This window comes from Aethalodelphis obliquidens, unplaced genomic scaffold (assembly GCF_003676395.1).
Source record: "Aethalodelphis obliquidens isolate GAN/ISIS:26980383/991018 unplaced genomic scaffold, ASM367639v1 scaffold6, whole genome shotgun sequence".
Classification (NCBI taxonomy): domain Eukaryota; kingdom Metazoa; phylum Chordata; class Mammalia; order Artiodactyla; family Delphinidae; genus Aethalodelphis; species Aethalodelphis obliquidens.
The window spans coordinates 31,154,714-31,170,338 of NW_020837950.1; the positions used below are offsets into that span (position 1 = coordinate 31,154,714).

The following is a 15,625-nucleotide window of genomic DNA, read 5'->3' on the forward strand; positions in this document are numbered from 1 at the left end:
CACTAAGATTCTACTTGGGGGGATCTGGATCTTTAAAGATGAGGCATTTGGCAAGTTGAAAAGTGGAAGGAACATTCTAGGCAGAGGGAACCATGCACTGCAGTTTGAGGGACCTGACACCACATAGGATGTTTGAGGAACTGCAAGTGGTTTAGATGCACAGGAAGTGTGATGGTTGAGATGAGTTGTTGACTAAGCCTAAGATTGGGCTGGATGGATAAACTGGGGCAAGATACTTCATTTAATAATTTTTTAAGGTAGTATGTACCATGTACTTTATTTGTCCAGTCTCCCTTTTTACCCTTTCAATCTAGGCATTTTAACCTCTAGCAATAACTGAATTCCTTCTAGTTCCTCTCAGTTCTTTTCAGCAAATATTTATTGAACACTTATTGTGTGCCAGCCACTATTGTAGGCAGTGGGGATACATCAGTAAATAAAATAGACATGATCTCTGCCTTCACATAGCTTATAGTCTGGTGGCTAACACTAATAAGTCAATAAGAAACTAGAATATAGCCTGCTAAATGCTAAATACTCTAGGTAAGTATTGCAAGTATAGGAACCTAGAATAATGACAGCCAAGTTCAAGTTGTGTCATGAATGACTGAATGATGAGTAAGATTTGGTGAATATTAGGATGAGTGTGGGGATAGAAGAAGGAGAGGATTAAGAGACTTCTAGGCAGAGGAAACTGATTGAAAGTGTGAAAGCCTAGAGGTGAGAAATAGCATAGCATTTTCCCAACAGGTGTCCCTGTTCCCCTCTTAGCCCCTTGCAGTCCATTCTCCCCACAGCAGATTGATCCTTTAAAAACATAAATTAAAATTGTGCCAGATTTATGCTTAGAATCCTCCAGTGGTTTCTTGTCTTTCAAAATAAAATTTCTTACCATGGCCTACAAGGCCCTATGTGATCTGCCTGATTTCTGATTTCATCTCTCACAGTCTTCTTACTCCACTCTAGTCACCCTGGCCTCTTTGCTGTTCCTTAAACATTCCAGATATGATTCCATATCATAGCCTTTGCACACTGATCCTTCTACAAGCTTTCCCCAAGATAATCTGCTTGGTTGGTACCGTCACTTTGTTCAGGACTCTGTTCAAGTCCAAGAGGCCTTTACTGATAATACCTGAGAAAAGAGCAGCTGCCTTAGTCCTACCCTCATTACTCTATCAGCTCACTCTGCTTTATTTTTCCTAAGTAGCACTGATCATCAACCTGAAATATGGTTGTTGTCAGTGGTGGTGGTGTACGAATTATCTAACTAGATCACAAGCACTGTGAGGATAGGTACTTTGTATACCTTTTTTTTTTTTACTGCTGGTCTCCAAGTTCCTAAAACAGTGCTTTGCACATAATTAAATTATTTTTAAACCTAGTTGAATTTTTTAGTATATTTTTTAAACATGGGTTTTCTTACAATTCTTCCTTGTAGCTTTAATTTTCAATTTTTTAGCTATCTGTAGAGATATATTCCCAGTATGTATTGCTGTGTTTTAAATTCATAGTTTTATTTTTATTCTTTTCGATTTTGAAGTTTATCAGATTAACAACATATCTGAATCATTGAAGCTTCATCTATGTAGATTCAATATTATAATAGTAATAAAATAACTACATGTTAGTAACATACATAAGCAGTTGTTTTCTAACAGTTTATTTTTCCTAAAATGTTATATATTGTTGTGTCTTCTTCCAATCACAGGTATAACCACAATACATTACATAGGCAGTGATTCAACTGTTGTACATTTCAGTTATTTAAAACAGGAAAATTCTATGCTGAGTTCTAAAAAATAGATTGGCTGTACATAGAGTCAAAGATTACCTAAAGTATGTGTTCCACATATTACTAGTCCTAGTAAATGCTAATTATCGCTTTCTTATTCATCATCATATTTTCTATGCTTTCTGTTTTGTTCAACGTACATTATTCCTACTTTCCCAAAATCATCTGGGCAGCCTTGAATAGGAAGCAGTCATGTTTCTATTGAATGAGCAGTCAATGGCTGTTCACTGCAGAACAGTGGAAAAGGTGACCAAGGGTGGATTTTAAACATTTTATATCTAGTCTCTTTGTTTCTTCATATCACTTGGCAGTGCCAGCTTCTTCTCCGTTCTTTTTTCCTATGTAGTGCCTTCCCAGTCATGTATTGTTGCTAAAACCACAAGATGAGTTGGTGATGGCCATGTGTCAAATACAAGTGTTAATTTTTAGGTCATGAATTAGTAGATCATCAAAATATGAAATGTTAAAATGTTAAGGATTACCTGTCACAAATATAAAGTTTTTTCTCTTGCAAAAATTATAGGGGATGGAGTGTTAGATCTCTCTACAAAGAAAACCAGCATAAAATCTGAAGAGTCATCCATATGTGATCCTTCTTCTGAAAATTCAATGGCTGGGTAAGCAATATCTAGGAAATATAATTTAATATTAATATAAAATTATGGAGAGAACTCTTAATACTACTCTGAATAGATTGACATATATAGTTTTCTTCCAGAATTTTTGTCACTCATAAGTGTGTGTCTCTCATACCTTTCATTTGTCCTTTCTCTTTCTTTTTTATTCTTTCTGTTAAAGAAAAGTTATCAGAACAATCACCAAACTTTAGTTCATGTTACTAAAATGAACTACCAAATTAATCATAGAATACAAACTAAGAAGCAGGACGAGTAAAGAGAATTTTAAATTCAATATTTAGGAGGCAATTTTAAGGAAAATATGTAATTTCACTATTTAATTTTTTAAAACAATCAACCAGTTTTAAAAGTACTATGCTTACTAATTCTTACAACTAACTTAATAGTGTTTAGACTTTTTTCATTGTGTTCTAGGTGTGGTGGCAGACTACTTTATCTAGTAATCACCACAAAAAATCCTTTCATGCTTTAAAAGCTGTTGTTAAATTAATTAAATAGTTAATAGTGAAATGCTGTTCTGTTGGATTTTTTTTTTTTTTGGTAACTTTTGCATCTTCCCATTAACAAACTGCATAGGAAGCTTTTTAGTAACATTTAAATCTCAGATGTAGAGTGTAATCTGTTTCAACTAAGGCTGTAATAGCTTTTTGAGTCATGAGGTATAGTGAGCTTTCTGTTTAAGAAACTTTAAAAGTTATAGTGATACATTCGAAATAGAAATAACATGTATAAAATCTAAAAGTATTTTACCCAAATATAACTTATCTACTTGTTTCAGATTTTAAGTTTTTATCTAGAGAAAAATTAGTCTTGTGGAAATATGGGGTATTTGTGTTTGGAAATATTCTTGCTGCTACAAATTTCCTTTAAAGGGGTTGACTCTTTTATTACTTGTTTAGCGGTAACGTCACTTTTCTACTAACAAAAACTCCTTTAGGATTTGGGTATTTTATATAATGGAACTCTAATTGTAAAAAAATTATAAGTGTTGCTCTGCAAGCATCTGTCAGAGGAATAGCAACATCATGAGAATATTTTTACAAATACTGAGTTAGGATTTTATGTTCTTGGAAGGTCTGCCCGTTGAGGCCACCGTATGATTGACACATTGTCCTACCAGGACTATAGCGTTTGCTTTGATAAGGAGCAACTACTACATCTCACAGACTTAAAAGAGTCATAAGCAGTGATGTTACCTAAGCAAGGAGTATAATAAAGGAGTGGACCCTCCCCTTCCATAGCTGTGTGAGAGTCTCTCATGCATCAGTTTACCATCGTTTCATTCCATCCATCCAGGAGACTACACAGAAACAGAGAGGACTATGTGGAAAGAAGTGCTGAGTTTGCAGATGGTTTGCTCTCAAAAGCTTTGAAAGACATTCAGTCTGGAGCACTGGACATAAATAAAGCAGGCATACTTTATGGCATACCTCAAAAAACTTTACTTCTCCACTTAGAAGCCTTACCAGCAGGGAAGCCTGCATCTTTTAAAAACAAAACTCGAGATTTCAATGATAGTTACTCATATAAAGACAGTAAAGAAACTTGTGCAGTGCTGCAAAAAGTAGCCTTGTGGGCGAGAGCTCAAGCAGAGCGCACAGAAAAAAGTAAACTCAATCTACTTGAAACCTCAGAATTAAAATTCCCAACAGCTTCCAGTTACCTCCATCAGTTAACTCTACAGAAAATGGTTACTCAATTTAAAGAAAAAAATGAAAGCCTACAATATGAAACACATCCTACTGTACAGTTAAAAATTCCTCAGCTACGAGTAAGTTCTGTTTCAAAACCACAACCTGATGGTCCTGGTCTGCTGGACGTTATGTATCAAGTTTCCAAAACCTCTCCAGTCCTGGAAGGATCAGCTCTCCAAAAACTGAAAAATATACTCCCTAAACAGAACAAAATAGAATGTTCTGGGCCCGTAACTCACTCAAGTGTTGACTCTTATTTTCTACATGGGGACCTCTCTCCTTTGTGTCTTAATTCTAAAAATGGAACAGTTGATGGAACCTCTGAAAATACTGAAGATGGGTTGGATCGAAAAGATAATAAGCAGCCCAGGAAAAAACGTGGCCGTTATCGGCAATATGATCATGAAATAATGGAAGAGGCTATTGCAATGGTAATGAGCGGAAAAATGAGTGTTTCCAAAGCACAAGGAATTTATGGGGTACCTCACAGCACTTTAGAATACAAGGTAAAAGAAAGATCTGGAACACTGAAGACTCCTCCGAAGAAGAAACTCCGATTACCAGACACTGGGTTATATAATATGACAGATTCAGGGACTGGCAGCTGCAAAAACAGCGGCAAGCCTGTGTAGATTACTTGTTAGGAAAATGTGTGTATGTGCGTGTGTGTGTGTGTGTATGCGTGTTTGTGTGTGTGTGTATGTGCACAGGTGTGTATTTGTGTGTCTGTATACACACATGTGGGAATTACAGATGCTCACTCTGACAGGAGACATGAAATTTTACAGTTCAAAAACCACTTACATGCCTTTTGAAAAAAAGTTTTATTCAGGGTTTTCACTGTGGACAGAACTATATAGTTGCTTACTTAATTCTGATAGTTTGTATTTAATCCTTGTATAAATAGGTGAAAAAGATTCAGGTTTTCTTTAGTAGTCAATAGCATAAAGCGTTGTGGGAAAACAAGTAATTGTCAAGTGAAACATTTTTATTGGTGAAAGACCACTCCAGCCATTCAGTTGAACCATCTTATAATGGAAATATATTAATAGTTTGTAAACATTTTTGCATAGCATACTTACATTTGTTGTAAGTATATCAAACAACCAATCAAAGTTTAAATGGACAGCTATCTCCACACTAATAAAAATTAATATATACAGTATTAGTACACTACAGTGCATTCTATGAAATATGAAATGCACTCAAGTGCATCCACTGGGAATAGAAAAGAAAACCTTAAATGATATGTATAATGAAATTTAATATTTATCATTTAATAGTTGATTTAGCAGGAAGTTGGGGTTTATAAGGTATATACTTTAAAAAAAACTGACACATAGTTAACCCCAGCAGCTATAGAGTCCTTTAATGTAAGATGGAATACTAAGAACAAAAAGTAATTTAAATTTAATTATTAAAATAATTTAATTTTGTTTTTCATTTGAAAAATAAGCTAATGTGTAAGGTTAGAAAAGAAAGTTGGAATGCAACTTAGAGCATGTTTATAATGTGCACAGAAAAAGCTTGAGAATGATAATTTTGGTTTAAAATGTGCTGGTTAGTTGATGTTATGACTACTTTAAATTTTAAGGATTGTGACACACTCCTACTATTGAAAAACCTCAGTGTAACTTTAATATATTTGCTGCTGTGACATTTCAAAACATTTTCAGTTTATCAAAATGAATTACAGATTTCATTTTGGTGGGCGATACATTATCATTTTGCTAATAACCAAATTTGCAGTTTGTTCAGGGTCTTGAATAGATTTACAGATATTTAACACTGAAGCTGTTTTGAACTTTCAGTAATGTAAACTCTCTACTAATTGGGTAGTTAGAAGCTGGGCAGTGCATTTTAACTTTTACTAGACTCATAAGAGAGACCAGTAATTTTATATAGCAGTTTCAAAATGTGGTTCAGAGTATCCATGTTGGATTTATGAAGTATGCAGTTTTAGTGGTAAAATGTTATAAAGCATGTGCCTCCATAGAAAGAATGGGGATTTGCTTCACAAATTCAAAATTCTTCGAGTGCCCCTTTTCTCTATTAAAATTCAGGTTCTGATCATTTTTTCTAAGCCAGTTTTCCTAAGTCCAAAAGGAATACTTAAAGCTGAATTAAAAAAATAAGTGCACCTTGTCAAATACATGTGTTTTTACACTTGTGTTTGTGTGTATCTAATAATCACATATATATGTAATACTAAAGAAATTTTCAGCTATTACATTTAAAAACTGCTTACATATCTTTAAGGAAACTGAAGAGTGGGAAACTACACAACCGAGTAGTTATTTGGTCTCTTAGATCCATACTGAACCCTCTTCAGCTATTAATGTTACCTGCATACTAGGGTATGAATCCTCTTGCTTTTTTTTTCCCCACTAAGAAAGTATACATAATAGATTGCAAAACAGCAGATGTCAGGGTCATCTTTCTTTTTAAAGAATTAAGCCATATTTTGTGAGGGCCAGAACTTGGATTATTTAATATATTTCCCTTCCCCCCCCATTGAAAAACAAAGTTAAAGTAAATGTTTCAACACAATTTTATTGACCGCTTTATACAGAATTTTACTTGCAAGAATTTGGGGGCTTGAATGCATTACATAATATTTATATTGTATTGAGCTTTTTTATTCCTCACACTATATTTACATTAATAAATTGATTGAGAAGTTTATAGTAAAGGGATACTTACAGAACACTTTTATATCATTTAAAAGATGACCTGACCAAAAACTTTACAGGATTCATAAAATCAGGGATCATTTTGCTATTGACTTCACAGTGATCAGTAGTTTTATAGGTAATATTATAGTTAATTTGCAGCATTTTAGTACTTGTATTATTTATTTTTGGTCAGAAATAGTAAATTAAATATTTTTTGATAGTTTATAGGTAATGATCAACCCATAACTTTTAAAAGAAACAAAATGTTTCTAATTGTTGAGTTAACTTTTGATTATACAAACTAGGAAAGGCAGGGAAATTTATGGGTTCCCCTTCTCCCCAGTGATTCTGTTAAGATGTTCTTTATGTTAAACTTTCAAAGTACTTTATAAATTTAGTTACCAGTTACTACTTATTAACTGACAATTTTCTGAAAAATCCAGTTTCAGCAGACTTTTAATGAAGGTGAAAGCAACCCTTATGTGCTTTCTACTTATTTGAATGTTCCTCAAGTATTTTATATTTAAAAAAAAAAAAAGGAAAAGAAAAAACAGTGCCTCTGTTTTTAGAAAACTACTGCTCAGTAAAGTTGTTTAAACCATTTCTGGTAGCTAATGACAATTTTATATTAAATTGTATACTAACTTTAGTGAGACCGATTTTTTTAGTTGTTTACAGTACAAATACTTGTATTTGTTTTTTAATTGCAGTATTTCCATTGTCGCAGTAATTTAGTAAAACTCTGTGGCTGCCTTGATTTTGACAGATTTTGTTAATATAAACTGATTGTTAGGCAATTAGTTATATTTATGCATAAATCAATTGCACTATAATTCATGAATTATTTATTACAATATTTTCTAATGAATTCATGTATCTGTCTTGTGTTGTAAATGTACTGTAATTCTGTTTCTACTTTGTGTTGTTATATATCTAAATCTGATTGTATGAATTTTAATTGTTCAGTTAACGTGTTTCTAGGTTGTAATTTGTAGTAAAGCACTTCAATGCTTTTGCACTTAAATTTACAACACTGTTGGTGTGTGATTGATTTACTCATTCAGTAAAAGGAAAAAAAAGAAAAGCAAAGAAAAAACTGACTACACTGGCTTCTTTGATTCACTCTAGGAAGCAGCTTTATTAATATTAATATTAGAAATTAACTTTCTCCAAAGACAACTATTTCAACAACAAAACTTGTAATGGCAAAATGGATAGAAACTTACCAAAAAAAGCGGAATTTTTTTTTATATATAAATCAAACAGGAAAAGGTTAGAAAAAAATTTTAACATGAAAAACAAGGGAGCTGTGAAACATACAGTTTTAGAATCAATTGAGAATAAATTCTAGATTGGAGGCTTATGTGTATTCAACTATTATATATTAGATTTTTCTTTGAGATTCTAACATACAAGAAATATGGAAAAGAAAAAAATTGAAGGCAAATAAGCATATTGTGGAGTTTTATAATTTGAGAACTTAGTTATCTAATATCTGATATATATATAAATATATATAAAATCTTAATACCTGAATATCTAATTAGTAACTTCTTAAAGCTGTTCTTCATATGGCATTAGATAGAAATTACTGGCCACTGTGGTATTTTTGAGATTTTTGAAGTTCCATTATTAAAAATAATAAGTATCGACTTCCTTGGAAAGTCAAAAGAGAGCTATAAAAATCAGTGGTTTTCAGAATAGTTAACACTAGTCATGAATTTTTATTATTTCTACTCTAGACTTTACTAACAGAGAAAAATCATTTGAGCATTTCAGGAACTGTTATAAAAGCATGTTAATCTTTAAAATATAGTGCAATGTATTTTTCTGAGAGACATGTAAAATCTCTTTATTTAGTCACAGATATGTTTAATAGGCCATAACATAACTTTTAAAGAAATGTGTTGGAAATGTGTCTGTCAGAACTTCTGGGGTTTTCTTTTGCTTATGTGAAAATTATAATTTTTAATTTACTGGGAAAGAGTATAGTATCACTTATATCTTCTTATTTGATAGTTAACATTTCTGCCTCTGTTCTCTACATAGGTTTCTTGAATTATCCAGTAGTGAATCTTCAGATTCAGTTCAATTATTTTACACTCCCAACCATGAAAACATTTACAAAAAATTATTTTCAGAAAAGAAAGGATACTGAGGTCATGTCCTGTCTTCATCTGTCTAGAGGTGGCAGTGGACTTAAAAAGTTTTACTGTACTTTCGTATCTCTTATCTCTTTGATAGCTACTTTATGTCAAATGACATGCTAGTTGTAGTAGTGAAACATTGGTTGAATCTAGCAAAGATACTGTTTTTCTAGAAAAATTTTGATCTAATTTGCAAAATTTGTTGTTTTTGTTACTCAACGTAGTTTTTATAAAATGTAGATAAAATATTGCATACTTATCTGTGAAACAGGGTAAGCCAGTTTTAGGGAGGAAAATTTTTTAAATAAATCTCACTTCATTTTAAAAGAAAAATTCTTTAATTTTTAATATTCATGAACATAATAACCCTTTATTTAAACAAAATACAATCTTCTGTAGCAATTCATAATCAGCATATTTCAACTCCAACCCTAAATAAAATTTCTACAAGTCAGGAACTAACAACAACAAATAAAAGAAATCACAAGTGGGAGGCTATTTTCATGTACAGAGTTTGGTGATATGTTTAATTTAAATAGATACTTTTCTGAAACAGAATTCTTTTAATATATTTTATTCTTCTTGCTGCTGGTATTGGATTAAAAAGCCTTTTGTAGACCTCTACATTGGTTGCTAAGTAATTCTGGGTTTTAGTTAACATTAGATGTATGTTAGTTTTTGCAGTGGGACATTTTCCAGCATTTGAAATTAAATAATTAGGTAAGTAATGCCTTTAGTTTTGATGTAATTAATTTAGTATCTAAAATCAATTAAAAATAGATTTCATTTTTAAATAGCTTCAATTTTTATTTTCTTATTAGGTTAAAAGGCCTACAGTTTAATCTTAGAAAAGGCATTCTGTTATTTATATGAAATCTAAATCCCTTGATTGTGACTATGCAAAACTCTTTTTTATTCATAATTTTATTTTCACTACCTTGAAAAATATCTATTTTAAATAAAGATAAGAAAGATTTTCTCCTACATCTTATTTTTCTTATTTGTACTAATATGGACTGATAACCATCAAAATAATTTATAACATGTCTACTTTACAAAAATTTTAACTCCTTCTGAAGCACTTTCCATTAAATATTCTTAATATATCCAAAGCACTAAACATTAGCAATCTCTAAATATATCTATCATCAACAGCAGCTTTTATATCACAAAACATAGGGCTTTGCTTTGACTCATATTTTATCATAGGAAATTAATTATCACCAGTGCTTCATTTTATTTTTGCTAAACAATAATGAAGATGTCACTATTGCAGCTCTCCATAGGAGTTAGGAGTCCAGCAATACCAAAATATCTTTTGTTCAAACTCTGTTAAAATTAAAATTCCTTACGATATTAGTATTTTTGCTGTAATTCATTTTTTGTTTGATTTTTATTTTTAGTTCAACTGTTGATGCAAAATCAGAGGAAGCTACTAAAATGGAAAAAGGAAAATCAGCATTAAGCAAAGTTTTGGAATCTTTGTGCATACATCACCAGCAACAAGTTTTGGCTATGTTGAAATTTCTAGTCCAAGAGCAGAATGCTGCTTCTCTTTGCTGTTGTAATACATCATATTCTGTGTCTTCAGAATCTCAAAATCCCCTTATTGAAGATGATTTAGATGGGCTCTCCTGTAGTTGTGAATATAGGCTGGCAGAAAGAGGGTATTTACACAATGAAAGACAAAGCCCTGGTTTTGTGCCTCTGCCAGTCTGTATTAAAGATATACATTGTTTATCTTGCCAAACTGTAACTATTGAACACATTAAGACAGTAGTGAATAGAGGAATTGCAAACAGTTATAATTCTCACAGGTGTTGTTCTGGACTCTTACCAAACATTCATTCCACAAAATCAGCCTTTCAGACTCCTCTTTCATCAAGGGAAATACGTGATGTTTCAATAAGTCTTAAAGACGTTTGTAGATCTCGAAGTCCCTCACCCCCACCATTATCACCTGTACAGACTGAAGGATTTGAAAAATTGAAAGATGTCATCTCAGAGCTTTCAGCCTTAGAAAATAACAGACTTGAAATAAACATTAACCAGCCTCCATCTCTGACACCAGCAGAAGTAAGCAGTGACAAAGATGATCATGAAGGTAAAATGCATAAAACTAAAAAATCCAGTAACTCTGATTGTTTGCTCTTGGAAGACAGCAATAATTGTACTACAAATCAAGAAAAAGGTGAAACTACTGTAATTTTTCAAGATTTAATGGATCGTATCAATGAAAAGTTAAAATCAATAGAAACGATAGATATGACAAACCTTATAAAATTATCTAGCAGTGATTGTAATAGAGATAATGATTTAAAATTGAGAGATTTAATAACCTCTCTCTTGCATAATGCAAAGGCCAGTGATTACAGTTTTATGGAATTACTGAGTCAACATGATAAAAAGGTAGAAAATAAAATTATTCAGACAAGATTTCGAAAGCGTCAAGAAACCTTACTTGCAATGCGCAACTCTCCTGATTCACCCATATTTAGAAGGCAGTCTTTACAGATAAAAAGAGAACTTGCTAGTCTTGATGAAAACTTTGTAAGAAAAAAATACACTGAAAAAAATCCAAGGAAATTTGTGTGCCACGATGAACTATTTTCAGCGGACAAAGAAGAATTCTATCATTGCCAAGGGCCGCCTTTACAAAATTCTAAAAACCTTCAAGGTAATAATCATGCAGAAACATTTTCACCAGATTATGGATTACAATCATTGCAACTACCTCTTAATTTAGAAGCTAACTTGGCTTTTGATGCATTTCCAGAAAGCTTTAAAACAACTTCTGAGAAAAGGAGCATAAGAAGATCACAGGAGAAATCTGTGGCTGGAAAAAATTTTTTGCAAAATCATAAAGAGAATCCAAAATTAGAGAATATTCAAACTCCTTTGAAAAGTGATGTCCCTGGACTTTTAAGCAGAACTAAACGAAATATTGTACCTCCAGGGTGGTATTCTATATACGTAACAAATAATTATATTTTCAAAAAATCACCTAAGGCCAAAAAAGTCTGTGACTCTACAAAAAAAAAAGATCCAGTAAAAAATATTCAGATTGAAAGCTCACACAATATAGATTTAAACAAAATTGCAATGAATTCTAATTTACAAGTTGTTGTGGAACGTTTGGAAGATACAATAAATATGGCCAAAAAGTCTTGGAATAATCAGTCATTATCGGAAGGATATAAAGCATCCAAGAAATTGATCGAAATTGATGATAAAGATCAACATGCTGGTAGAAATATGACTCTTACTGTAAGTAGAATGACATGCAAAGAGCAGAGTTTATCAAAACCCATAGTGGCATCCACCAATATTAAAAGCAATCATATACCTACAATAGATTTGAATAACAAAAGACTTGATAACCAGAAAAAGTCATCTGTTTTAAATACAGGTAGCTTGATTTCCAGTGTTGAAAATGTACCAACAAAATATGAAGCCATTGAAAGCTCTTCTTTTGCCAACTATTCTAGTCCTATCAAACTCATGTTTTTATCTGAGGTTAAAAGCAGTGAAGGAGTCAAATATACTTTAACTTCAGTTGGTAATTCCGAATCAAATTGCTATCTTCCTTCAGAAAAACGACCAACTCATCAAGTAAATGAAAAAAAAAAAGAAACAAATGAGAATATCCCAAATGCCAACTTTGAAAATTATAGTTCTAATCTTAATGATAGTGACGGTCTCCAAAAAGAACTAAACAAATTTAATTGTGCAAAAGAAACTGCAGAATCCTCTGCAGTGTTTACAGATGATCTGAATAGTGATAAGCCACAAGAGGAACCTAAGGAATATTCAAGCAGTGCTATTGATTCATCTTTTAAAAGAAAACCAGGTAGACCTAAAAAAATAGGTCCCCAGGTTGTGAAACAGATTAAGCGACCAATTGGAAGACCACCCAAACCTAAAACTGACCAAACGGACATCACCATTTGCCAAAATGAGTCCTTTAGTGCTGAAAAGAAAAGCCCAGAATCTCTCTTATCAGAAGTAAAAGAAGGTATATATAAGAAGAGTATTATAGTAACTGTTATTTATGGAAGGTCAAGAAGAACTAAAAGGCATGTTTCTGAAGGAAGTGTAAACATAAGCAATGGTATGTCTTTAAATAATAACGTTGCTGATTTTCCAACAGAATATAATAGTCTCAGAAATATTAGAGAATGTGAAATAGACTCGGGTGAAAGAATAAGTGCTATTTCAAGTCTGACTACTGAAACTGAGACCTTGGGGTCTGGCTTTGAATATGTTAGACCTATCAAGAACAAGTCTGTGATACCTCAACCTTCCAAGAACATTATTCGACCAAATCAGAAGTCTTTGGCAATAATTAGGAAGCCTGGTAGACCTGCAAAAGTGAAAATCTCTGGCATATCTGTGACTATTAATAGAATTTCACCTCAGGAGAGAGAAGTAAGTATTAGCAGCTGCTTACCTCCCTTAGAACAAGAGAATATATTAGAAAAAAATCTGCCTGAAGTAAAATATGATCACCAGTGCACCGTGGATACAAGGCACACTGAAGCTGACGAATTTAAGAATGGATCAAAAAGTATGGTTGCTACTATACCTTTGAGACATTCTATTAGGGATCGAAAACCATCTCTGCATTTCTTACATTCATTAGCATCTTCTGGTTCACTTATTTATAGAAATGCTCTGCTCCATAAATCGTGTAAACTCCATTTGCAGAAAGGTAAAAGTCAGAAGGACAAACATAAGCAGTCAAGGATTAAAATAGCTTCCAAAGGTACACCAGGAGCTAGAAATTCAAGGAATGCAAAAAAGCGTTTGGAAGATAAATTAATACCCATTTCTGAAGTATCCTTGGACCCTATAATTTCATCAAACCCTTTGCTCAGGTGGTGGGCTGCTTCTACTTCAAACGATTCCTTATTAGAGGAATTAAACAATAGATTTGAGCAAATAACAAATGCTTGGGTGCCCGTGAGTGGAGATGAAGCTGAAAATTGTGTTCATAAAAAAAGAGAACACATTGAAAATGATAACTTCAAAATAGCAAGCCCTTTGGACACCTGTTTTTTAGAACTTGAAGTTTCACCTGTAAAAATGCTTTTTCGGAAAAAGTATGATTTGAATGAACTCTGTACCTGGTTTATGCAAACAACAGAAACGCAGTCTCTTTCACTAGTTAGAAAAGCAAATGCACGAAACCCTTTGGAAGTAATAAATACCAGAGGAATTAAATTAGGGACCAAATATTCAGATTTTAATACCAGCCCCTTCAGAAAGCACTTTAAAAAATTTGCACTATCTTCTCCTTCAAAATCAGCAGGGAAGTTGCATATACTGCATAAAGTGGTTAGCTCTCCACTCTTAAATGTGAAAAGTAATTTAACACTAACTAGGTTAAAAAGAACTGAGTTTAAGAGGTTGCGGCATGAAAGGTGGAGAAGAGAGGGAAAGCTGCACAGCCATGGAACAGGTGCTTGGATCTCTAAAAGGAGGAACTTAAGATTTTTTTGTCAGAACCAATTTTTGAGTAAGACTGAGGGAGGAACAAATGCTGACATCCCACGCCAAGGAAAAAACACAGTAGATAATCAGTTTATTTTGCCACCTAAGGTCAGGGATGACTTTTTGCAACAGAGGGTGGCAATGTCTGACTTCAAAACACATGGTAGTTTAGAGAATAAATTTAAGTCAGAAGCAAAGGAGAATGGAACAAACTGCAGCCAAAAAGATTTTGAAAAGGGCCCAAGACTAGGAAATGTATGTCCAAATAATTGGAGGTCAAAAACCTTAAAAGATTGTAGAATATTTTTGAGGAAGATCAACTATCTTGAACACAGAAATACTTTTAAGTTAAATACAATCATTTACTCTCCTGAATCTGTTAACAGTGGAAGTAATCATCAAACTCACATAGAAGAATCAAAGCACATTACCTTAAGATCCCATTCTGCTAGGCAAAATTCTTTTAAAAAGCAATCTAAAGAAATAGAAAATGCTAAAGCAAATAGTCCTTCAAGCAATAAATTTCCTAGCCAACTTGACAATAGTAAATTAAATAAATGTGTTAACTATGACAAGAATCCTTCTGATAGTTCTGAAGTTCTTAGCAAATTGAACAAAAGAAAAAGACCACCATGGAAGACCACAGAAATGTCAACAAAAAGACATAAACGGCAGTCTTGCAACAGTGGACAAATGGCAAACTATTATTCAAAATCCCAACTAGGTAAGTTTTTCTCTACTTAATTTTAAAGTTTCATTGTAGGTGCCTTGAGTAAAGTATGAGATAATGGGTAGAAAAAGAACAGCTGATTTAGTTTTATTTCCAAAAAATTTGGACAATCTAATTTCTTGGCACCTAGTATGAAACTCGTGAAATTAGGTGCTGCTAAACGTCCCAGTGCACTTCCCCACATCTAAATGTGTCCAGGATTTCAAGCAAATTAAAGTATATTTGAGACATAGAAAGCTTCTAAAAATATTAATGTAAACATTACCTGCTTTTGCATCTGATAGCTCTAATATAAAATATAGAAAACAGTTTGACAAATAAATATGCCCAAATAACTATCTAAAAATTAACTACTACACTACAGGCTAATATATATTTATTGTCTTGATTTGAGACCATCTGGAAGGAAGTAAAAACTATCTCATGGCTAAATTGATAAAGACTATAACATGTAAT

The 15,625-nt window shown here is 32.6% G+C and overlaps 1 protein-coding gene across 11 annotated transcripts in view; it reads left to right on the plus strand.

The window, feature by feature from the left end:
* LCORL (ligand dependent nuclear receptor corepressor like) overlaps positions 1–15,625 on the plus strand; it is a 166,812-nt gene that overhangs the window by 133,390 nt on the left and 17,797 nt on the right. For 4 of the 11 annotated variants that reach the window (XM_027103263.1, XM_027103265.1, XM_027103264.1 and 1 more), the window contains 2 exons: positions 2,316–2,409; positions 10,350–13,374. The exons of 1 other annotated variant lie outside the window; for it this stretch is intronic. In XM_027103263.1, coding sequence (XP_026959064.1) covers positions 2,316–2,409; positions 10,350–13,374 — 3,119 coding nt within the window. Of the gene's footprint in view, positions 1–2,315; positions 2,410–3,726; positions 7,896–10,349; positions 13,375–15,625 lie in introns of those variants that run through there. 6 more of the 11 variants (XM_027103268.1, XM_027103269.1, XR_003432186.1 and 3 more) reach the window with 4 other exon arrangements.